Source organism: Camelus bactrianus, chromosome 1, assembly GCF_048773025.1.
Source record: "Camelus bactrianus isolate YW-2024 breed Bactrian camel chromosome 1, ASM4877302v1, whole genome shotgun sequence".
Classification (NCBI taxonomy): domain Eukaryota; kingdom Metazoa; phylum Chordata; class Mammalia; order Artiodactyla; family Camelidae; genus Camelus; species Camelus bactrianus.
Genome location: NC_133539.1, coordinates 88,602,063 through 88,628,109, shown reverse-complemented (window position 1 = coordinate 88,628,109; position 26,047 = coordinate 88,602,063). Strand labels below are relative to the sequence as shown.

General features: G+C 38.2%; 1 protein-coding gene across 11 annotated transcripts in view; it reads left to right on the top strand.

Moving 5' to 3' along the window:
* NMD3 (NMD3 ribosome export adaptor) overlaps positions 1–26,047 on the top strand; it is a 172,616-nt gene that overhangs the window by 39,579 nt on the left and 106,990 nt on the right. For 3 of the 11 annotated variants that reach the window (XM_074368504.1, XM_074368496.1, XM_074368513.1), the window contains exon 17: positions 23,912–23,978. In XM_074368504.1, coding sequence (XP_074224605.1) covers positions 23,912–23,922 — 11 coding nt within the window. In that variant the 3' untranslated portion in view covers positions 23,923–23,978. Of the gene's footprint in view, positions 1–1,615; positions 1,675–6,373; positions 6,397–17,841; positions 18,046–23,911; positions 23,979–26,047 lie in introns of those variants that run through there. The other 8 variants (XM_074368541.1, XM_074368538.1, XM_074368539.1 and 5 more) reach the window with 5 other exon arrangements.

Here is a 26,047-nt window from a genome sequence, read left to right as displayed (position 1 = left end):
TGTTGTGAGCAGATACAACAGTTACATTGGGTACATTCCCATGCTCTCTCCCTTTTGCCAGTATTACAAGTTTTACTGATTTAAATATAGGTGCCTTGGGCAGACTGGGGAGGCCAAGAAGACCTAGCTCCAGTTGCTCCCAACCCTGCGTCAGGCTCGCAGCTTTACTTTTTTTAGATATTTGGTTTTCAGGTAAGATTTTGTTAGGGAAAAAAAGCTGTTTTTTAGAAAATTGAAAATTTGTTGCTTATAAACAAACTTGTACATTCATGCCATGGAATATTATTCATCAGTAAAAAGAAATGAACTTTTGATACACACAACTTGGATGGATCTCAAGGGAATTATGCTGAGTCAAAAGATCCAATTTCAAAAGGTTATATACTATGTGGTTCCATTAATGTAACAAACTTGAAGCAACAGTTTTATAGATGGAGAACAGCTTAGTGATTGCCAGGGTTTAGGGATGGGCTTGTATGTGGAGGTTGTGTGTGGCTATAAAGGGAGCTTTTTGGTGATGGAATAGTTCCATGTTTTGATTGTGGTGATGATCACATGAAACTATGCAGGTGATAAAATGTGCAGACAGGCAGATACACATACACATGTGCTTGTAAAACTGATAAAATCTGAATAAACTCTGTGGATTGTCTCAGTGTCAGTTTCCTGGGCTTGATCACGTGCTGTAGTTATGCAAGATGTTTCCATGCTGGGAGCATAGGTGCAGAATGCACAGGGCCTCCCTGTACTTTTTTTTGTTATGTTCTGTGAGTATATAATTATTTCAGAATTAAAAGTTAAGAATTAAAAGCATTGCCATGTATAAGAGCTAGTATTAGAGGAAAAGAAATAATTCTTCCTTTAATAATCAAATAAATAATAAATCACAGTAATAAATACTAATAAATAATCGAGTGATTTATTTGAAAGAAATTTAAGTGACTATTGAGACATTTTATTGGACAATTTATTCATTCCTGATAATCTGAAATGTTCTTTAGAGAAAAGTTAATGTGACGTAAGAGGGTACATGTGTGTATGTATGTGTTTATTTGGTTCTGTCTAATGGAATTTATAGGAGTCCCACAAAAGGGGATCATTATTATTGCTGATGTTGGATAAAGGGAAGAGAGATGAGAGGGTCTTCTTTTATGATTATTAGGTTATTATTAGGCAGAAGGCAACTAACAGAGGACTAGCGATTTTTAGTTTCGGCAATCAGGAGACCTTTGTGTTAGCAAATTAAAAGCAGTTTTCTTTCCATTAAGAATGTTCAAAGCGTAATTGTTTACAGTAACATGCTCCTTTGTTGTCAGATATTTGGGGATAAACTGAAGCTCACAGGAGTTGGGTTGAGGCTTACTGATTTGGGGTGTAAAATCATCTAACAGCCCCTAGCTTTGGACTCTAACCTAATTCAGTGATGATAACATCACCAATGTCCTATACTATTTTCCCCAGTGTTCTGTGATTTGAGAATTTCTAGTGTAAGCAAGAAAATACAAATGCTTTTTTTAAAAAAAAGAATTTTAAGGATTGTGTTATGATTTGTCTTAGTACCTCTTTTAATTATTTTAAAAAATAGTTTATGATGCAAATCTAACTTGGATTACAGGTCTGACAATATATTTGCCCGATCTGGTGCTTCTCACTGACTGAACCATGGCAAGTTTAGCATCAGACCTGTACTATGACACATGGAGCCATATTTACCCCAAGCATATGAATGAATCTATCAGAAAGGAAGGGAGGTCAGTCATATCCTTTATTGTGTAACTTATTTTGTATTTTCCTTTTTCTAAGGCATGAGGATACAAAATAAATGCTTACTTAAAAGGCCCACAGGTGTTACTCGGCTATCTTTATCATACAGTCACATTTCTTTTTTAAAATGGCATCACGTGGAAATACAGTTTTACTGGACTTGTGTATGAAAGGAAGAACATAGTGGAGTGCATAGGCTTAGGAGCCAGATGTCCAGGGTTCACATCGCAGCTGTGATCCTCAGGCAAATAACTCAATCTCCTTATCTGTAAAATGGAAATTCGGTTGTTTAAAACTGTGGGGTCCCATTATTGTCAAGGTAATAGAAAAGCAGTATTTTTCAGATGGTCTGTACTCTCTGTACTGACATAAAGGGTCTGGAAGTGCGAAAAGGAAGACAAATGGGCCTGGAACAGTAAAAATGAAGATGAAGGGGTGATGCTCAGAGATCAGAGGTGCAGATGCTGCCACCCTTAAGTTGACCTGTGGCTGTACTCTTGAAGGCACTGTTAGAGGCCAGCCTGGATCTGCTGAAGAGGTGTCACTTAACCAAAGAGTGCTGTTCCTGTGCCGGCTTCTCATCTGGAATCACTCCATTTCCATAGCAGCAAGAGTGTCTGCCAGCAACTGGCACACAATGGAAGCTGGGGTCTTTTTTCTTCAGCTTCCTTGGTTCCTTTCAGTGCCTCATAGAAAGCTACCTGGCAAGAGAGCTTAGGAATATAGTTTGATGTTTCCCAGATGTTCAGAGCAGCATATTGAAGGGTATGTGGGGTAAAAAATAACAAGTAACTAACCTGTGCAGTCCCTTCTTATGCATATGCACTTATCTTCCATAACCAGAAACTGTGTGTCTAGGAAGGAGAATTCGGGGACTTGAGCCACAGTAGTAAAGGGATGCATTCATTTTACTCCTTGTGTTTTGGGCTTTTTTTCTTTCTTTCTATTTTTTTTTTTTTTTGCAGAGGGAGGTCATTAGGTTTATTTATGTAGTTTTTTGATGGAGGGTACTGGGGATTCATCCCAGGACCTCTTGCATGCTAAGCACACACTCTACGACTTGAGCTATATCCTCCCCCGGACTTTGTTTTTAATGCTTTTACATCCACGGAATTGAATTGATTATACTCATTTCATGGCACATTGATTTTGGTTCATGCAAATCATCATGCCCATTCCTTCTTCCCGTTGTCACCCATGCCATGTATATGTCTACCTCTCATGCTTTTACATAGATACATGGAAATTCTTGAAAGATATGTAATGTTTTTCATGGGTTAAATTTAAATAAATGCTGTTGTGCTGAAATTTTTACTTTTTATTACCTTTTTACACTTAACATTAGGATTTTGAAATGGATCCATCTTGTAAATTGGTTCACTGTTTTTTGTTGCATGATACTCTCCCTTTCTCTTCTCATCTGTTTCCCATTGATGGACATTCAGGTTTCCTGCAATTATCTTGCATACATATTACAGTGAACAGCCTCATGCCTGTTTTATTGTTGGTCTGTTGAGTTTCTAGGGTATATATCCTGTATGGTAACAGGCAGCCTCTAACATGGCTCCCAGTGATCCCTGTCTCCTCATACCCACGCCCTTGTTGAGTCTCCTCCCGTTTAACATGGGCTGGGGTTCGCGATTCTCTTCTGGTGAATAGAAGCTGACAGCTGTGATGAGATGTCACTTCCAAGATCAGTTTTTTTTTTTTTCCTTTAAAGATCTGTGACTTCTATCATACTTGCCATTTCTCATTCTTTCTTCTTTGGGGGAAGCCAGCTGCTATGTTGTGGACTGACCTGTGGAGAGGTCCATGTCTCTGACCAACAGTCAGTTAGTCTCTGAGGCATGACAACAGCTTTGTGAGTGAGCTTGGAAGCAGATGCTTCCCCAGTTACTCCTGAGGTAACTGCAGCCCCAGCTGACCCTTGATTGTAATCTTTTGAGAGACACCTCAGAGGGCCCCAGCTAAACTGCATCTAGATTCCAGACCTACAGAAATTTTGAGCTAATGTTTGTCATTTTAAGCCTCTAAATCTTGGGTAACTTGTTACACCGCCAGGTAACTAATATACCCAGGAATGTCATTGTTGGGTTGTGGGATATATGCATACTTAACTAAGTACTGTCAGATTTCTTTCTTAACAGCGATACTTGATGGCTTCTGTTTCCTTACACTTTCACTAGCACTTGCTAGTATCAGACTTTATGAATTTTTTTTTGTCAACCTGATAGGTGTAAAGTGATACCTCATTTTAATATTTATTTGATAACATGCTGACTATCATTTCCATTTTTAGCCAGTGCTTATTTACTTCTGCTCTTCTTTCTTCGATTTTTCTGTCTTATGTTGACTTGATGAAATGTCTTGTATAAATAGTCCTTATTGGTTTCAGACATTGCAGATATCTTTACTCATTTTAGTAGTTGTTAAATTTGCAAATAATGTCTGTCACTAAACAGAAATACTTAACTTTGATGTAGTTATAGCCATAAATTCTTTCTTCTTATTAAGGTATGTGCTTCTCTGGATCTTGCTTAGGCAGGGCAACTGATATCCATAATTTAGATTTTTTGAATAAATAAAAGTCTCTCTAAAAACTATTGGATGAATGGAAGTAGTTTTAAAAATATTGACAAACACTGTGCTCTCTTATTGATCATTTCATTTGAATTTGCTTTGCAAATTTTACATATAATGTGGTTAACTTAACCCATTCATAAATCTGAATAAAGGTGAGATGTGGCCATGTGGTAAGAGAACTGACTTAGGTTGGTAGAGAACCCCATAGGATTGAATTGGTCACCCAGTTACAGAAACTGTAATATAAAATATATTGCAAAATAATAAAAATGTGTTCTTCTCTTTCCTTTTTTTTTTTTTTTAAAGAGGAGAAAGCCCCAAATTCTTTTAAACAGTAATTTTAGCTTTAGCTAAAAATGTCCACCAGATGGCACCAATGCGTGATAAGTACTTAGAAAATCAGAAGTCTTACTCTCACACTTATCTTAAAATCTGTTAAAATAAAATGTATTGACAGTGTAATTAAGGAGATAATTTTGGCTTTCTATTAATTAGTCTTCAAGAAACCCTTCCTGGGGCTCCAGGTGGAGAGAGGTGTCTTTCTCTGTGATCCTGTAGCTAATAGCACTCACCTGATTGCCCTGTAATTATTTGCTAGAGTCCATTCCTTTCATTTGAGATAGAGAATTGGGATAGTTTTAGTCTCACTAGGCCATTGATAGTGGGGCTTTTATTTATTTTTCTAGTAATCGTTAGGTTATGAGTTAAAGCCAGCCAGGTTTGGGAGAAGTATTAAAATGTGAACTTTCCAATTTTATGTATCTTTCAATGCTTATAAAACCTGCAGCTTTGGGAAAATAGTGGAAATAAACATTTCATTGCTTTAATTTTGTGTATTGAATTGATAAGGAAAAAATAGCCAAGATTATCCACCTCATTCCCTGGACTGATCTACAAATCCAGTTTCCTTTTGAGAAATGCGCATAGAGAAATTTACAGCCCTTGAAAAATGAGTATGAATTAATATGTTCAAGGACCATAAAAGTGATTTCCAAGCAGCAGCTTGTACTCCAAGTGTGAAACTTTCATACCATTTATCCTGAATGGTACTGATGGCTCTGTGAGTCTGATTATCCTAGAAAATTTTCTATGAGCTCCTTCTCTCTTGTCTTTGGAGACATGATACCTTTTCTGGATTATTGATAAGAGGACCAGCCAAGTATCAGGTTTTCTACCCCTGGAAAACATATCTTCAGAACCTTGTTACTGCTGGTTACTTGTGGCAAGTACTCAGTATGTTTTCACTATTGAATTCACTTTTTCAAAATGATCAATACCAGTATTTCCAAAAGTGTGATGAGTGAAATGATAGTCTTTCTTGAAGCTGCTCGGGAAGTGTTCTGTGGTTAAGCAATGGCAAACTGTTGTCTTAGGTACAGCTCATACTATCAGGTTAGAGACACCCTGAAGCCTATAGTGGTGATTTTCAGTGGAGCAGTACTATCCCCGAGGGGACATTTTATAAATTATAAATCTGTGGGAGTGTTTTTGTTGTCACACCAGTTGGCCCAGAGGTCATGGATAGCCTGCAGGGCACAATCTGTCCCGTAAAAGCAAGAGTTGTCCCTTGCTTCCTGGGACTTACTGTTGTCCTTACGGTCAGGTAGCTTTAAAATCTATTTATAATTAAGCTTAGAAACTAATTCTTTTACATATAAACACAAAATCATGATTTCATAAGAGTAGTCACTGATATGCCTTTGGAATACAATGACCATGTAAATTAAGGGGAGATTGTATTCTGTTTTGTTTGGAGCTTTACCAAGAATTTTTTACCATTTCAGAAAAGGGCATCATGAGCAAACAGCACTGGTTGTGTTTGAATCCCCGATACAGTGTGACTGTGTAGCCTGTGTGTGCAGCTGGCACATTCACCATAATTTTCCATGTGAAGGCAGGGGGCTGACTACCTATGTCTTTTGGTTTAGTCATTTCCAAGATTTACACATTAAAATACATATTATGCTATTGTTGGTCTTTCGAAAAATTACTTTTATGTAGGACATACCTATGAATTTTGTTTCAGGATGGTAAAGGAGGTGTTACAGAGATACCTGTTTACAACGAGAGAACATTGGATTTGAGAGGGTTGGAAACCACTATCCTAAGCGGAGAAATCTGGAGAATTTTCTTAACGAATCATTTGCTAAATTAATTTGATAATAGAGCCTTTATTTTGTGTATCTGTTAACTTTAGGGAAAGCTATATTAATGCTATACTAATACTAACTCTGTCACTAGTAAGACTTTTTATAGTACTTTATACTCTCAAAATGCCTTCCCCTGTGTTATTTCAACTTATTTTCACAACATTTATGAGGGGCAGAGCATAGGCATTCTCATTCTGTAGATGAAACAGAAGAAGAAAGAATTGAGGTGATTCACCATGGATCACTGAGAGGTCTGTGCAGAGCTCGGATGAGAGGCTTGATTCCCAGAACCATGCCCTTCTACATCTGAAAGTTTGCTAATCCTAGCACAGGCTTCTCCCCACTCCTCCATCCTTCTGTAGCCAGGGAGTAGGCAGGGAAGAATTTGAACCCTGCGTCAGAGTAGCACTGGGGCAGGTGAAGCATTCCCCCAGTAAGGGGCTGACCGTCTAATCTGAAATGCACCCGTTTCTTATTTTCCAACTTCTTGTTGCTTGCATTTTTGAGTTCATCACCTTTCTTGTATGTCTAGATCAAAAGGGTGATCAAGGAAGGGAGAGAATATGAAACTGCAGCTCACTGGTTAAAACTGCCAGATGGAATGTGGAATGTGTGATTTAGCATTGCTTTGTATTACTTTGTTTTCCCATTATCTTCTGTTCTGCTTAAGATTTGTGGTTGAGATTTGCATAACCAAGTCAATTGAGATTACAGGCCTATAGGATGTCTTTGTTCTTAAGAGGAAATAGTAATGGCAAACAGTGCTTACTATGTCAGGCATTGTTCTAAGTGCCTTATGTACATTCATGTTATCCTTACAAAACTTTATGAGGTAGATAACTTCTTGAGAAGTTCTCGTGAGTAAAGATTATGTGTAACTCATTTCATCTATTTATACATTTGCAAAGCCTTACACCATGATTGGAACAACATATTTATTGATTTAATTTCCTTTAAAGGACAGTAAGATGGAGATCAAAGACAGTACCACTCTTTTCCTAATTAATTATTTCAACAGATTTATTGAGAAACTAGTAACATGTTAGATACTAGCATGCCCTGAAGAGGCAATTATAAATAAGACATACATAATTTTCACCTCAAGGGAGCTTATAGTCTTCTCTACTTTCATACTTTGGGTCTCTCAGTTTATTTTTGTTGTCCCCAATAAATCACTTGTTGCTCTGGTGGTGGTGGGTTGAACCAGACCACTCTTCACACACCCAGGACATGGAAAGGTGCTGCTGCTGGTGGTGGTAGAAGCAGCAGACAGTGTGGCAGAATTGTGCCCTCCTTCTAATGGTACTCATGGTAATTATAGCATGTCCAGCCATCATGTACTGTTACCCAGTTTCTTCCCAAGGGGGGCTCTAGATAAGCTCAGTGGCAGTCTTGTGCATCTGGCTAATGATTAGTTTGGTCCTGGGAGCCTAGGCTTCATTTCCTGGAGTAGATACTGAGGATGGATTGAGCCAGGAATAAGGAGGGGATTGAATCAGAGAAGTCAAGTCCATTTCAGATCGAAAGGACAAGCATGGGATGGATAATGGGGGACAGTGTTCAAAGTTTAGAGGCAATATTGTACAGAGATGAAACTGGGAATTGAAGGAATGGAGCTGGTGGTTAAGAGATAGTTGACATGGATACAGAAAACAAATTGTGGTTACCTTGGGGAAACATGATGGGCGTACGGGACTGAGGAGGGACAGATTGGGAGTTTGGGATTGATGAATACACATTACTATATGTGAAGGAAATAAGCAACAAGCACCTACTGTATAGCACAGGGAACTGTATTCAACTTCTTGTAATAACACATAATGGAAAAGAAACTGAAAAATATAAATGTATGTGTGTATGTGTATAACTGAATTGCTTTGCTGAACACCTGAAACTAACATTGTAAATCAACTACACTTCAATAAAAAATAAGAATAAAAAAAGATTTAGGTAGTTGATGGAGCCAAGAATTTTGTGGTACAGAATGCTGGAATGTCTAGATTTTACCATTCTTGAATTGCTCAGCTTGCTGAAAGATACAGGGCTAGGTTGTTTAGGGAGTGATGTCAGCCATGTAGCTGACTAAGACGTCCCTCGTTTGTGTCCTTCCCGCAACAACAGTCTGGCATCCATCCAGGGACAAAAGTGCCTTTGTGGGAGCTGTGGGATCCAGTCCCATATGCCAAGGAATCCTGGAGGAGTCTGCCCACCTGTGCATCAAGTAATAGGAATATGGACGTTGGTCCTGGCTGTGGATCCTGCAGTGGTCTGTAATCTGGCTCCTGCCCCTCTCGGCTGCAGTCCAGGAGCCCCTGGAAAACACTGTCTTAGACAATGACCCATGAGCAAGAGAGCCTTTGTGGAAGTCAAGAGTTTCCAGTGGAGAAGTTCTAGCACACGAGTGTAAGAAAAACATGAGTTTGGATGCATTGGAGTGGGTAAGAAGAAAAGTCTTTACCTGCATCACCACATACGCAAGATGGCACTGCTTAGGGCCAAGAGAGATCTTCACAGATTTCTTCTGTAAGGGAAAAAAAGAGTGTGTGAATGAGCATCTTGCTTCCCCAGTTGTGTGAGACACTGTCAAACAGGCTCATTGCTCTCACCCCATCGGGAATACTGAGTTGTGAGCTTCCTGACTAGGTAGGTGAGGGGAAAGACTGGGAGGGCAGCAGATTGGACTCTTGGAGATCATCAAAGGGACATGAATCCCACTAACTGGGTCTCAGACTCCATCAAGAAGCTTGCCCATCAAGTGGTGTTGGGAAAGCTGGACAGCTGCATGTAAATCAATGAGGTTAGAACACTCCCTCACACCATACACAGAAGTAAACTCAAAATGGCTTAAAGGCTTAAACATAAGACAGGACACCATAAACCTCCTAGAAGAGAATATAGATAAAACATTCTCTGGTGTAAATCATAGCAATGTTTTCCTAGGTCAGTCTACCAAGGCAACAAAAATAAAAGCAAAAATAAGCGGGACCTAGTTAAACTTAAGTTTTGCACAACAAAGGAAACCATAAACAAAATGAAAAGATAACCTATGGAATGGGAGAAAATACTTGCAAACAATGAGACCAACAAGGGCTTAACTTTCAGAATATACAAACAGCTCATACAACTCAATAAGAGAAAAGTGAACAACCCAATCAAAAGATGTGCAGAAGATCTAAACAGACATTTCTCCAACGAAAACATACAGATGGCCAATAGGCACATGAAAAGATGCTCAATATCACTAGTTATCAGAGAAATGGAAATAAAAACTACAATGAGGTATCACTTCATACTGGTCAGAATGGCCATCATTAAGAAGACCACAAGTGACAAATGCTGGAGAGGGTGTGGAGAAAAGGGAACCCTCCTACACTGTTGGTGGGAATGTAATTTGGTGCAGCCACTGTGGAAAACAGTATGGAGATTCCTCAAAAACCTGAAAATAGTGTTAACCATGTGATCCAGTGATCCCACTCCTGGGCATATATCCAGAGAAAATTCCAATTCAGAAAGATACATGCACCCCAGTATTCACAACAGCACTATTCACAGCAGCCAAGACATGGAAGCAACCTAAATATCCATCAACAGATGATTGAATAGAGAAGATGTGGTGTGTGTGTGTGTGTGTGTGTGTGTAATACTACTAAGCCATAAAAAGTAAAACAATGCCATTTGCAGCACTGGGGACCTGGGGATTGTCATTCTAAGTGAAGTAAGCCAGAAAGAGAAAAATACCATATGATATCACTCATATGTGGAATCTAAAAAAAAAAAGAGACAATGAATTTATTTATAAGACAGAAGCAGACTCAGACATAGAAAGTAAACTTATGGTTACTAAAGGGGAAAGGGGAGGGGAGGGATAAATTAGTAGTTTCAAATTAACAGGTATACACTACTGTATATAAAACAGGTAGACAGCAAGGTCCTACAGTATAGCACAGGGAACTATATTCAATATCTTGTATTAACCTATAATGAAATAGAATATGTATATATGTATGTGTGTGTGTGTGTATACACACACACATGACTGAATCACTATGCTGTACACCAGAAACTAACACAACATTATAAATCAATTATACTTCAATTTAAAAAAAAAGAAGCTTGCCTATGAACCATTGGGGGCACCTTGCCAGCAGATCCCCCAAATGACCTATGGGCACCCCAGTGCTCTGTGTGCTTTGTCCCCCTCTCTTACACCATGGTGGCTCCCTGTGCATGCTCCCACGGTGGCAGCAAGAGTGAGCTTTGGCAGATGGCTAGTGAGCACATGAGAAAAGCCAACCTGAATCTGCGGTTGAGGGAGATCCCACAAACTTGAGGTTTAGTGCTAGCCATCTTTGTAAAAACAAAGGGAGGCTGTAGGCACCCAGCCTGGCCTGTTGCAGGATTAAGGGAAGGCATACAGGCATATTTTGTTTTGTTGTGTGTTGCTTTACTATACTTTGCAGATATTGTGTTTTTTACAAATTGAAGGTTTGTGGCAACCCTGTGTCAAGCAAGTCTGTTGGCACCATTTTTCCAACATTTGCTCACTTTGTGTCTCTGCTTATTTTGATAATTCACAAAATATTTCAGCTTTTTCATTATTATATTTGTTAGGGTGATCTGTGATCAGTCATCTTTGATGTTACCTTTGTAATTGTTTTGGGGCTCCACAAACTGTGCCCATATAAGATGGCAAACTTAATCACATGTTGAAATGACAACAAAGGATTTAAATATTACATATATTATATAAACTTAGTTAAAAAAGCAACAGTAGGGTTTGAGAGGATTGATTCTAATTTTGAAACAAGTTCTATTTGTGGGTAAAATGCTGTCAAACAGCATTGCATGCTTCAGAGAATCATTTGTGAAAAAAAGTCAACAATGTGGCAAAATTTATTGTTATCTAATTTTAAGAAATTGCCACAGCCACCCTTACTTTCAGTAACCACCACCCTGATAACTCAACAGCCATCAACACTGAGGCAAGACCCTCCACCAGCAAAAAGATTACAACTTGCTGAAGGCTCAGATGACAGTATTTTTCAGCAATAAATTATTTTTAGATCAAAGTATATACATTTTTTTAGACATAATGCTATTGGACACTTACTTGACTACAGTATAGTGTAAACATGACTTTTATTTGCACCAGGAAAACAAAAAATTCATATGTCTTGCTTTATTGCAGTACTCACTTTATTGCAGTTGTTTGGAACCAAATCCATAATATCTTCAAGATATGCCAATAAACTTAAGAATTCTTCTGCAAGAGGGAGCAAGAAGAATGGAGCAGGTGTACCCATAGAAAGCCTCAGAATCACTAGCAGGGCCAATGAAAGGTATTTCTTCCTCAAAGGAAGTTAGTAAAGACTAGAGGAGGATACTGCTACTTCAAATGAGAAGACAGCAACACAAAACTTCAAGGACATGAAAAATCAAAGAAAAATGACTCCACCAAAGGATTATAATTATCTTCCAGTAACTGATCTCAAAAACGTGAAATCTATAATTTACATGATAAAGATTTCAAAATATCTGTTTTAAGGAAATTTAATGAGTCACAAGAAAATACACAAGACATTTCAGCAAAATCAGGAAAACAGTACGTGAATAAAATGAAAAGTTTAAAAAAGAGAGAGAACCAAACAAAAATTCTGTAGCTGAGGAATACAATGAGTGAAATGAAAAATGCAGTGGAAAGCATCAACATCAGAATGGATCAAGCTGAAGAAAAAAAAAATCTGAGTTAGAAGACAGGAACTTTGAAATTATTCAGTCAAAAATAAAGAAAAAAGAATGACAGAAGCCCATGTGATTTACGATACCATGAAAAAAAAAGTACTTTGTGAATTATTGGAGTTCCAATAGAAGAAGAGGGAGAGAAAGGGGCAGAAAGCTTATTTAAAGAAATAATGACTGAGAACTTCTCAAATCTGGACAGAGATTTGGATATTCAAGTTCATGAATCTCATAGGTCACCAAACTTGTAAAGATTCTTCCGAGACACATGATTAAAGACAAATGGAGAATCTTAAAAGCAGCAAGAGAAAAGAAGCTTGAAACTTACAAAGAAACCCCCATAATGCTATCAGTGAGTTTCTCAGAATAAAGCTTACATCAGGAGAGAGTGGGATGATAATATTTAACATGCCAAAAGAAAAAACACTGCCAACCAACAATACTGTAGCTGGCAAAGTTATCCTTCAGAAATGAAGAAGAAATATGACTTTCCCAGAAAAACAAAAGCTGAGGGAGTTCAACACCACTAACAATGCCTTACAAGAAATACTGGCAGGAGTTTTTCCAGTTGAAATGTAAGGATGCTAATTAGTAACATAAAAAATGTACAACACACTTGTAAGCCATATGAAAGATAAACTCAAAATGGATTAAATGTAAGACCTGAAACCATAAAAATCCTAGAAGGAAACATAGACAATAAGCTCTTTGACATCAGTTTTAAAGATTTTTTTTTTTTTTTTTTTTTGGATTTGTCTCCTCAGCCAAGGGCAACAAAAGCAAAAATAAACAAATGGGACTACATCAAACTAAAAAAACTTTTGCACAGTGAAGGAAACCATCAACAAAACGATAAGGCAACCTACTGAATGGGAGAAGATACTTCTCAATGATATATCTGGTAAGAGGTTGATATCCAAAATATATAAAGAACAATACAACTCAATATCAAAAAAAGAAACCTCATTAAAAAATGGGTAGAGAATCTGAATATTTTTCCAAAGAAGACATACAGATGACCATCAGACATGTGAAAAGATGCTCAGCATCACTAATCACCTGGGAAGTGCAAATCAAAACCACAATGAGATATCACCTCACACCTGTCAAAATAGCTATTATCAAAAAGACAGCAAATTACAAGTTTTGACAAGGATCTGGAGAAAAGGGAACCCTCATGTAATGTAGGTGTTAATGTAAATTGGTGGAACCACTATGGGAAACTTTGGAGGTTCCTCAAAAAATTAACAATACAACTACCATACGATCCAGCAATTCCACTCCTGAATATTATCTGAAGAAAGTGAAAACACTAATTTGAAAAGTTACATGCACTTCTGTGTTCATTGCAGCACTATTTACAATAGCCTAGACATGGAAGCAACCTAAGTGCTCACTGATAGACAAATGGATAAAGATGTATTATATATATTTACACACACACAATGGAACATTATTCAGCCATAAAAAGGAATGAAATCTTGCCATTTGTAACAGCATAGTTGGACGTAGCAGGTATTATGCTAAGTGAAGTCAGTCGACAAAATAAGAAAGACAAATACCATATAATTTCACTAATATGTAGAATCTAAAAAACAAAACAAACAAAACAGAAAAGACTCAAATACAGAGAACAAACTGGTGTTTGCCAGAAGGGAGAGGAGAGGGCAAAGGGGTGAAAAAGGTGAAGGGGATTAAGAGGTACAAACTTCCACCTATAAAGTAAATAAATCATGAGGATGTAATGTACAACATAGGGAATATAGTCAATAATACTGTAATAACTGTATGGTAACACTTGGTAACCGGATTTATCATAGTGATCATTTAAATATCAACTCACTATGTTGTACACCTGAAACTAACATAATACTGTATGTCAATTATAATTTAATAAAAAAAAAGGAAAGTGTAGAACATATTGGTAAAGATAAGCATATAATTGAATTCAGAATACTGCAATAGAGTGGTGTGTTAACCACTTAAGTCTAGTGTAAAGATTAAAGGACAAGAATATTAAAAATAACCATGGCTACCCTAGTTTGTTAACAAAAACACAATATAAAAGAGGTAATTGTGACATCAAAAACAAAAAAAGGGAGGAGTAAAAGGGTAGAGATTTTGTGTGTGATTGGAGTTAAGATGCTATCAGCTTAAAATAGACTGTTACAAGATGTTTTGTGTAAGCCTCATGGTAACCACAAAAGCAAAAACCTTTAGTAAATTCACAGAAAATAAAGAGAGGAGAATCAGAGTGTACCATTATGGAAAATCACCAATTCACAAAGGTAGACAGAAAGAGAGGAAAAAGGAAACCGGCACTACAGAACAGCCGGAAAGCAATTAATAAGATGGCATTAGTATGTCTTTAACTGTGAATAATTACTCCAAAAGTAAATGGATTGAATCCAGCAATCAAAAGGCGCAGAGTGGCTGGATGGATAAACAAATAAGACCCGTCTACATACTGTCTATAAGAAGGCTTATTTCAGCCTTAAGGACACGTGTAAGCTCAAAGTGAAGTGATGGAAAAAGATATTTCATGCAAGTGGAAAACAGAAGAGAGCAGGGGTATATTATTCTCATATCAGACAAAATTGACTTTCAGCCAAAAATGGTACCGAGAGACAAAGAAGCACTCAGGCTCATTCCCAGGCAGCAATCTACACCACACAGTTCTCTCTTAATTGGGAACCATGCTCAGGCCACATTTTACATGAACAGAATGCTCAGAATGCAACCATAGCCAAGTCAACTTTTTTCTTCTGAATCCCTTATGAAGAATATCTCCTGGAAATATTCCTGGCTCTCACACTTCGGCCATGGGAAAGCTAAGAGCTCCCCAACTCATCTGTTTGGCCAAAGAGTGGTGTACAGAAATGGCTGCTACTGTGAGGTTGGCATATTACCACATGTGGACGACACATGTCAGTCTGTCTTTGGGACTGGGAGAGTTTCCCATATTCACCTGGAGCTTGACTCACCTTGTTGGCTTCTGTTGCCCTTTCTGTGGCATGTTTTCTGTTCTGCTAGATTGCCTTTCACTGACTGAAAAGACAGCCACTCACCACTTAGGCCTGTGCAGTCACGTAACTCTTGGTTCTAAGTGGGAGCCCCATGTGTCCTGATGTCTCTCACCAAGTTCCGCGCTTAACACTTGCCTTTGTGTTAGGAAGCATGGAGTTTTGAGTTCCTCTGAGGCATTAAAATAAGATGTTCTCATTAATAACTGGCTTTCCTGTCCTTGCTTTGCTGTCAAGAGAGAACTGGATAATAGAACCTATGATTTGTTGGACTGGCTCTATTAAGAACTGACAGAGTGATGATTTGATTCCAGTAATGCTTTGTTCTTACTCTGTATTTTGACAGTTCCATCTAGCTGTGCCCCAGCTGGAAGTGACTCTTAGTCACTAATTCTAAACTCACTCCAAGAGTATAAAACGGTACATGTCACCTCAAATCTCACTGGAGTTACCTTTGTCTCCATAACGTAACATAAGATTTTCAAAGTCTTTCTCAAATCATTACCAGAAGATTGAAAAGTTCCCACAATTTGCAGGTTCATTTTTTTGACTGACTGACTTGCCCTTGCAGGTGTTTCAGAGTGACCCTGCTGTTGGTTGTACAGTGATGAGTATGTTGGTTAATTCATTCAACACATGTTTGTTGGGTGTCTGCTCTCTGTCATGTTCTGTTGTAGGAGTTGGGAATAGTGCAGTGAATAAAACAGAAACTTGCCCTCATTTAGTGGAGGAAGATAAGACAGAAAAACAAAGGAAATAAAGTGATTGGTTATTTGAGCTTGAGAAGTGCTCATGAGAAGGAGAAACCTGCATTGGGGCAGGAAGTATATAGGCTGCTGGTTTGGTGGAGTCAAGTAGGGAAAGCATTTCAGTTTTAAATATTGTCTGGAAAGGCCTCACTGAGAAAGTGACAATAGAACAAGGGGAGAAAGGAGTGAGCCACATGTACAATGGGGGGAAGAACTGGGTCAGGCAGGGGGAGCAGTGAGTGCAAGGGCCCTGAGGTAGGAAATGTCTGTGACGTTCCAAAGCAGACTGATGATAACATTAGCACACAGACACGGCACGTGCCTGACTCTGTTCTAAAGGCTTTACAGCCTTTATCTTATTTAGTCCTCTGTATTTCCCCAGACCCTGCTTATAGATGAAGAAACCAAGGTACAGACAGCTTAAATAACTTGCCCAAGATTACTCACCTGGAAAGCGACAGAACCCAGGCTGTCTGGCTCCAGACTCTGTATGCCAAACCACTCTGCTCTGCTGCCTGGTGTTGAATCCTTTGGAGACGCGGAAGGCACTACTTACCACTTTGCACTGTGTCACTTCGCTTTCAGGAGAAAATATTTTCCTAATCTTAATATTGACACTAGTCGTGCCTATCTTGAGCCACTGGTTTATTTCAATCTAATGGACACTGATCTGTGACGACTGCTGATCGTGATTTTACATTGGCCATTGAATATTTCAAGGTCCACTCATGTCTTTTTCTTTCATACTTCATGTTGTTATATTCTGTCTATCATTATAAACTATCTTACATCCTTTTAGATAACAGGGAATAATGGATGAATAGAAATACATTTTAACAGAAGACTCAGAATACTTAGCAGTTTGGAACCAGGAAGCAAGCAGCCCTGGCTCTGGGAAGAGCGACCCTCCAGCTCGGCCTTGCACAGCTAGGATTCCCACTTCTCCATTCCCACAGCCGTGGCCCTTCTCCTGTTGTTCATACTCAGGGTTCCCACTGGAGCTGACAGAAGGGGAAAGAAGCAGGCTTCTCTTTGAAATTCCAGCCCTGACTCCTGCAGTCCATGTGCCAGTAAGGAGCATGGCCTGAGATCAAACAATTCATACCCTGACACCATCTATCTGGAGTCTCAGACCTCACATCTCCATCTATAAAATGAAGATAGAAATAGTGCCTACCTCCTAGAGTCTTGAGGATTAAGTAGGATGATGTTCACACACAGTGCACAGCGCAGAGCTGATGCATATAAACACTATGGAAATCTTGGCTGTTACTAGTTACTCTTCTTTAACTAACAACAAATAAAACAAACCACTGTCTTTAAAAACAAAAACCCAGTGCACTTGGTTGAAATCTGGCTCTCCATCTTATCCATCAAATGCCCTGTGGTGCCTCTCTGTGGTACCAATCCCTTACATCTTGGCTCCTAAAATGGATACAGCCTATTGGAAACAAAATAAAACAAATACGAATAGTGAATAAAGCAAAAGAGCACAGCTAGTTTCTGACTAAAAGCTTCAGTCATGCTAAAGATAGAGCTTTGCAGAGATGCCATGAGTGAGAGGACAAGGTGGGGAGATGTGTCCTAGGTACCTGTGCTTTGTCAGCTGGTCCTCCTCCCCTCAAACCGTTTACAACTGCTCAAGAATACTCTAGGCTTCTTATGAAACTGGCATTGACTTTTTTAGGATTGTTTGAAGTTCAAGAAGAAAATTATCCCACAAAAGAAGCTTAAGAAGTTCAATTAAATATATTTTAATGAATTGTGTTAGAATAACACATTTTTTTCAAAAAGCCTACAGTTCTAATAATTTTTTTCTTTTCATCCCATAAGAATGTTGAACCCTGACCTTGGAGAGGAGTGGCCTGGTACTGTGGAAAAAACATGTTCATTGAGCCCAACTCCCAGCTCTGCAGGTGAGGGCTGTAGAAAGTTCTGTCAAGGCCACAGGCTCTTCACCTGTACAATGGGAGTAACACCTACCTCACAAAGGCTATTGTGAAGATTGTGGCATGGCTCTAGGAAAGCTCCTAGAAGGTAAATATTTAAAATAATGTTAGTCTGATTTCTTGGAGATTTTTCTTCAGTTATTTTATTTTCTGCCACATCATTAGAACTGCTTTATTATTCAAGATTTTTACATCCAGTTTATGGATTATCAAAGCCTGTTGCTAATAAGTCTGTCTCTTGCTAATTTTTAAAATTGCAGTATAACTACCTGTCAGCCTGTCAGTTATGAGATATAACAGATGTTTCTACATCAATATTGCTGAATGCCTTGGTAAAATGGTTATATGAAAAAGTTTGAAACTATAGTTAAAATGAAGCTTTTTAAAAAAAAATCTGTGGACAGATTTTATAAGTTGGTAGGGTTTTTTTTTTCATTTTTAAGGTTTATTTTTTCCTGTTTTATTCAATTATCACAAAAATGTGAAAGTCAGAATAAAATCACTCATAATCTATTGCCTAGAAATAACCACTATTAGCTTTTAATTTTTTTCCTGTTTTATATGACTTTTTCCAACTAGAAGTTTACCATAAGTACTCTACCGTATTGCTAACATTTAAATTACTTTCATAATGGTTATACCACAACCCATATAAACATTTTCCTAATTTAGACATCAAGGTTTTCTGAAGCTTCTCTGTAAAAAATGTCTTGGATGTAAGCCTTTGTCTGCATTCCTGATTAGTGCCGGAGGATAAATTTCCAGAAGTAAAATTTTGGGGTTAATATCAAGTATCTATTGCTTTGTAGCATGTCTTCCAAACTTACAACCTAGTCACTTAAAACAATAGCAATCATTCATTTGCTCACAGTTTTGCAATTTGGGGACAATTTGTCTCTGCTCCACATGATGTTAGCCGGCTGGGGTGACTTGACGGGGGCTAGAGATCCATTTCCTAGGTAACTTTCACATGACTGACAATTTGGTGATGGCTGTTGACTGGAGCCTCAGTTCTCCTCCAACGTGGGCTTTTCCAGTGGGTTCCAAGAGGGAGGAGGTGGAAACTGGCATTCCTCTTAAAGGCCAGGTCTGAAACTGGCACGGAGTCTCTTCCGCCACTCTCTCTTGGTCAGACTGGTCACAGGCCACGTTCCAGAGGGTGGTAAAATAGACTACATTTCTTTGTCAGGAAAATGACAGAGAATTCGGTGACATATTTAATCTGCCATAGTCAAAGAGCATATTGTTGAAGGATCTTTATTCACCTCACCAAATCACTTTCTAGAAAGGTTATGCTGATATGCAGTTCTACCAGCAGTGGATGAGAATGCTCATTGTCACACTTAACCAACATCAAGTATTTAAATTTAAAAATTTCTACTTATTCAATATGTAAAATGTGGGATATCATTGTTTTACTTTGAATTTGCTTTATTATTGATGAGCTTCCATATGTTTGGTAAAAATTTGTATTTTTTCCTTTGTGCATTGTCTGGGCAATTTGTTTGTGTTAAACCCACAGGATTACATGAGTTGTTTATTTATTACTGACATTCAGATTGGGTCATATTTGTTATAAACATTCCTTTCATTTGTCTCAGTTAAAAATACAAAACTGTTCCCTCTTAATTGAGAAGAAAATAGACAAAACTATTTCCTATGAAATTCACATGATTTTCATAAGAGTTGTAGCCATACATTGGTCTCAAAATGTTGATTTCTATATTACAATAAAATATTTAGGATCTGTGTCAATTTTACTCATCTAACATGTCAGGAGGAATCTAGGAAATAACATGAGTTATTAATTATCTTTATTTTCAAGGGACTGAAACAAAAGTGATTTTAAATAATTTTATTGGGACAGAAATGGAGGAACAAAGCTGTGTCATCATCGCTTAATTTTCTCTTTATCCTTTTAGCTGTCTGGTGGGCAGGCCCCTTAACCTATCTGACCCTCAGTTTTCTTAACTGTAAAATGGGAATAAGAGCAGATATGCTGTTGTCAGAGCAGACAGTTAGCTAGATATGAGCAGAGAAGGGAGGCATCAGGTACATCTTGTGGTGACAGGCATCCTAGAGGCAAACAAAGAAAGGCAGGAATCTCCAGCATCCAAATATAGCCTTTTTACTCATTATGCCCTCATTATAATAAAATTAGCATTGCAAATGAGAAGTACCCATCACGCACCAATGCCATGACAGTTCCAGGCAAGACCAAATAAGGACAAAAACTCCCCCACCCCTCAGGAAGGCGGACTGGGACGAAAACCAGGAAAGATGACCCAAACCCCTCCCTCCCCAATGAATATTCTGCCCAGTCATTTTCACACCCCATATAACCAGCTTGCCAAAGGAACTCAGAGCATCTGCTCACCTGAGCCTGCCTGCTCTTCCTTCTGAGAGTGTACTGTTGCTTACTAAATCCTTGCTTTGCTTTTTTGTCCTCCATGTCTCCTCTCTGAATTCTTTCTGTGATGAAACAAGAACCTACTCTCCAGTAACATCTGTGAGGCCTGGAGAAGATGTCTTTGTTTTGTTTTTGTTTTTTAAATTTGCATTCTTTTTTATTGAAGTATAGTCAGTTTACAATATTGTGTCAATTTCTGGTGAACAGCATGTTTCAGTCACACATAAACATACATATATTTGTTTTCATATTCTTTTTCAATATAGGTTACTACAAGGTATTGAATATGGTTCCCAGTGCTATATAGTATAAGCTTGTTGTTTATCTATTTTGTATATAGTAGTTAGTATCTACAAATCTCCAACTCCCAATTTATCTCTTCCCACTCCTTTTATCCCCTGGTAACCATGTATTTTTCTCTATGTCTGTGAATCAATTTCTGTTTTGTAAATATATTCATTTGTGTGTGTGTCTCTCTCTCTCTTTTTTTTTTCAGATTCCACGTATCATGTGAGTGATATCATATGGTATTTTTCTTTCTCTTTCTGGCTTATTTCACTTAGAGTGATGATCTCCAGGTCCATCCATGTTGCTGCAAATGGCATTATTTTATTCTTTTTTATGGCTGAGTCATATTCCATTATATATGTATACCACATATATATCCATTTATCCAATCACCTGTCAATGGACATATAGGTTGTTTCTATGTCTTGGCTATTGTAAATAGTGCTGCTGTGAACATTGGGGTGCATGTGTCTTTTCAAATTATAGTTTTGGAGATGTTTTGAGGGGCCCAGCACAGGCAGGGCCTGGTGTGTGGTGGGCACCATTATTATTTGCCTCTTATGTTCTGCCTCGTGAACCAAGAAAGACCTTACTGCAAAGAGTCAAAGCAATTCAATGGAGGAAAGATAGTCTTTTCAACAAATGGCACTGTAGCAGTTGGGCATCCATAGGCAAAAAAATAAACTATGACCTTCTCCCCATATCTTATACAAAAATTAATCCAAAATGAATCAAATTTCAATGTAAAATGTAAACCGATAAACACTTCTAAAAGAAAGCATAGGAGAAAATCTTTTAGACCTAGGGCTAAGTAAACAGTTCTTAGAAATTACACCAAAAGCACTATCCATAAAAGGAAAAGCTGATAAATTGGACAGCATCAAAATTAAAAACTTTTGTGCTGGAAACACTATTTACAATAGCCAAGACATGGAAGCAACCTAAGTGTCCATCAACAGATGACTGGATAAAAAGTTGTAGTGTGTGTATGTGTAAGTGTATGTATGTATGTATGTATGTATATAATGGAATATTATTCAGACATAAAAATGAAATATTGTCATTTGTAGCAACATAGATGGACCTAGAGATTATCACACGAAGTGAAGTAAGTCAGACAGAGAAAGACAAATATTACATGACATCACTTACATGTGGAATCTAAAGAAAAAAATACAAACGAACTTATTTACAGAATAGAAACAGACTCACAGACATAAAAAACAAACTTTTGGTTACCAGGAGGGATAGGGGTGAGAAGGGATAAATTGGGAGTTTGAGATTTGCAGATACTAACTAATATATATAAAATGGATAAACATCAAGTTCATAGTGTATAGTGTAGGGAACTATATTCAATATCTTGTAGTAACTTATGGTGAAAAAGAATATGAAAATGAATATATGTTCATGTATGACTGATGCATTGTGCTGTACATCAGAAATTGACACAACATTGTAAACTGACTATACTTCAATTATATACACACACACACACACACACACACAAAGAAGAAAGAAACGGGCAAAAGACTAAGAAATATTTCACCAAAAAGGAGATACAGATGGAAAATAAACACATGAATATATTCAACATTATTAGCCATCAGGAAAATGCAAATTAAAACGACAACAAGATATCCCACCTATAAGATGAGTTAAAAATAGTGATAATATCAAAAGCTGGAGAGAATGCAGAAAAACTGTATTTCTCATATATCACTGATGGGAGTGGCATAGCCTCTCTGGAAGATAGTATGGCAGTTTTTTTTATAAAACAGAACATGCATTTACCATAATGACCCAGCAGTGGCACTCTTGGGCATTCATCCCAGATAAAGGAAAACTGATACTCACACAAACATCTATACATGAATGTTTATAGTGGCTTTATTTGTAGTAGCTCCAAACTGGGAAAAGTCAAACTCTGATACATTCATACCATGGAGTACTACTCAGCAATAAAAAGTAATGAACTTCACACACAATAACCTGGATGGATCTCAAGGGCATTATGCTCAAGGGGAAAAAATCACTATTAAGAGGTTTATTACTTTAAAACCTTTGAAGGTCTTACATATACTTTATAATTCCATTTATATTAACATTCTCAAAATGACAAAACTATACATGGGGAACAGACTAGTGGTTGCCATGGGGCAGGGATATGGTTGGGAGGGGATGTGAATATTAACAAAGTATGAGAGGGATCCCTTGTGATGATGGAACAGATCCATATCTTGATTGTGGTGGTAGCTACCTAAGTATATATACATGGGATTGCACATGCATATACTGCATAGAAACACATACAAATGAGTGCATGTAAAAACTGATGAAAATTGAACACAGTCAGTAGTCTTGTTAACAGTATCATACCGATGTCAGTTTCCTGTTTTGATATTGTATTCAAGATGTCACATTGGGGGAAGCTGGGTGAAGGGTACTATATATGTTTCAAAATAAAAAGTTAAAAAAACCTAGGTAGTGAGTAAAACGCTTATAAAACACTTGGAAGTATCTGTATTTATTAATAATTTGATTAAAGGCAATAATGATTTTGAACATAAAAATGAATGTGAATTTAGGCTTTGCTGAACATTCTCGGTGGCTTAGAGGGAGTCCTTACCGTCTAGGCGCTTATGGGCAGTAGGGTAGATAGTTCTGTGAATGACACATTGTCTACTAAGAGGTGAGCATGTAAACAACCATCTATAATCTCTGAGTTAAATAAATTGAATCATTACAAGAGAGTGTGGCAGAAATTGAGAGGAAGGAGATTTTAAAGTGGCCTGAGAGTCTGGGGGAAAATTTCTTGGAGAAGGTGATTTCTGAAGTGAACCTTGAAGAATGGATCTGATTCTGAAGGTACAGAAGAGAGTAAGGAAGTTTTTTTTTAATGTATATCCTAGATTCTTTTTGTTAGTATTTTCTTAATCAAATTTCTTTTTCTCTGAACTTATTCTTTCATGCCTTTAGCCTATGAAGTTAGATGTATTTATATATGGTAAAAATTCACCGTGGGGACTGGCTTAAAATGTGCTTTTATTTTTGAAGCTTAAAGAGCATTTAGAGTCACTTTGTAGTTCTTCAAAGAGAAATGCTTTGAGAGAAAACTTGAAGTCCTGGGTCCTATTGCCATTTGCCTAGAAGTACCAACTTGCGGTCATGTAGCTGGAAACTCTGCCAAAATAAAAGAGTATTTCTTCTACCCTCAAAGTTTTCTTTTTCTTTTTCTTTTTTTTTTTTCAATCAGGAAGAACTTGAAAAATGAATCAGAGTTGAAAACCAAGTACTGCTGACAATAAAGAGTATTGCCCCAGGTAGGGACACAACGAACCATTTGTAGTTAATAGAGTTTTGATTCTGGTTTCTTTTGTTTGTTTGTTTGGTTTTTTTTTCAGTTTACTTAAATTCACGCTCCAGTCCAGAGGAGCCAAATTCCAAAGGAAAGCTAAATGTCAGATGTAAACAGACCTGGTGCTCAGGCAATTTAATTCATCATTTGTTGAAATGAGGGGTTTGCATTTTACTTGGGCCTACCTTATCTTATTCAGTGTTAATTGTATTATTTACCTTGTGAAGTTTTACTTTATTTTGGCAGACACAATTTGTACTTTAGGAGAAGATAGAAAGAGCCCTTAAACTCTCTGTATAGAAAAGATGCCCTTACAGAGCCAACCATTAGAATGCACGTGCAATTACAGAAAAAACTCTCAGACACTTGGCTGAAATGAGCCCTGACAATCACCTTATTCAGTAGCCTTGTTTCACCAGGTCAGGAAACAATCAGAAGAAAATGTTCCTCTTCCTCGGAGAATAACTTGTTTTCAAGATATTCATTCATTCATTTGGTTGTTTATTCAATACCTTCTGAGTACCTATTAGTAAGTGCTCTATTTTGGCAGTAGATATTGTTCTGGGTGTTGGGGATATAGGGACCTGCACCAGGGAGCTTACCTAAGTGTGTTTGTGAAGGAGGGACTAGATAATTAAAGAGGAAACAAAGGTACTGCCTATTTCATCACAGTGTCAAGTGTTGTAAAGAAAAGAAGCCCAGGGAGAGGAACTGTCTGATGGGGGTGGAAGAGCTCAGGGAGAGCCTTCCAAGGAGATGACATTTAAGCCTTTCAAGGAGATGACATTTAAGCTGAAGCCTGAATGATGAAAAGGAGAATCGTTACTGAACCAAACTGGGGTCCACTTGCCCCAGCTCAATACCAATGTACCGACACTGGATTATGGTGAAAGACAGTGTTTATTGTAAGGTGCCTTCCAAGGAGTCTGAGACAGCTAGTGTTGAAAAAGCCCAAACTCCTGGATGGGTTTCAGCAAAGCATTTTTAAAGCCCAGGTGAGGGAAGAGGGTTGCAGGGTATGTGATCAGCTGTGCACAGTCCTCTGGTTGATGGTGAGGTACAGGGCAGTGTCACAGGGGTTAACATCATCAATCCTTAGGCTCCAGTCGGTCTGGGGGCTGTGTGCTCAAGGTTATCAAGCAGCTAATTTGTCTTCCATTTGGTGTCTTCCATTTGGTGGGGGTTTTCACATCTGTAAAATAACTCAGGAAATGTGCATCAGATACTATTATCTAGGTACATCAGAGAGTGGCTAAAGCAGAGGATATGGGGAAGGCATCTGTCCCAGGAAGGCCCCCTAGGGTCCTGTTCCATTACACCATCTATGTGAAGGCACTGGGGAAAATTGTCATGGTAGAGGAATAGCCGAGGCCCCAAAGGCAGGAAGGTGACTGGCAGGTTCAGAGTCCAAAGCAGACCAGTGCCTAGGGAAGGAGATGTGATTGTTGCTGAAGAGCTTGAGGGCTGACTCTGCAGGCCTTGTGGGCCCAGGGAAAGGCTTTTGAGGCCCTTGAAGGTTTAAACACAGGAGTTGCAGGATCTGATTTATATTTTAAAGATATTTTGTCGGGTGTGATGTGGAATGGTAGAGAGGCAGGAGCAGAAGCAGAGAGACTAGCACTGCAGTCAGGCCAGGCAAGAAGGTTCTGGCCTAAATGGAAGGTGGTGGCAGAGGTGAGGCAAACAAGTGAATGGATGTAGGATACAGATTTGGAGACAGGACTGTTAGGACTACAGTTCCACTGGATCTGGGTTTGAGGCCAAATGAGAAGGACTCAGAAGGACTGAGGTTTCTGGCTTAAGCGATTGAGTAGGACCATTTCCTGAGATGGGCAGGTCTGGTGAGGAGCAGGTTGGGAGCAGTGTGGGTGGGGTGAAGAGTCATTCATTAGAAAAAATAAGTAGGTATTGAGATCGGGAAAAACAGGAGTAAGCCCATTTTGGTAGAGCAGTGTGTGAAGGCCTCACTCAGAAGTTGACATTTAAGGTGAGATATGAAAGGTACGAAGAGCCAGCAGAGAGAACATTCCAGAT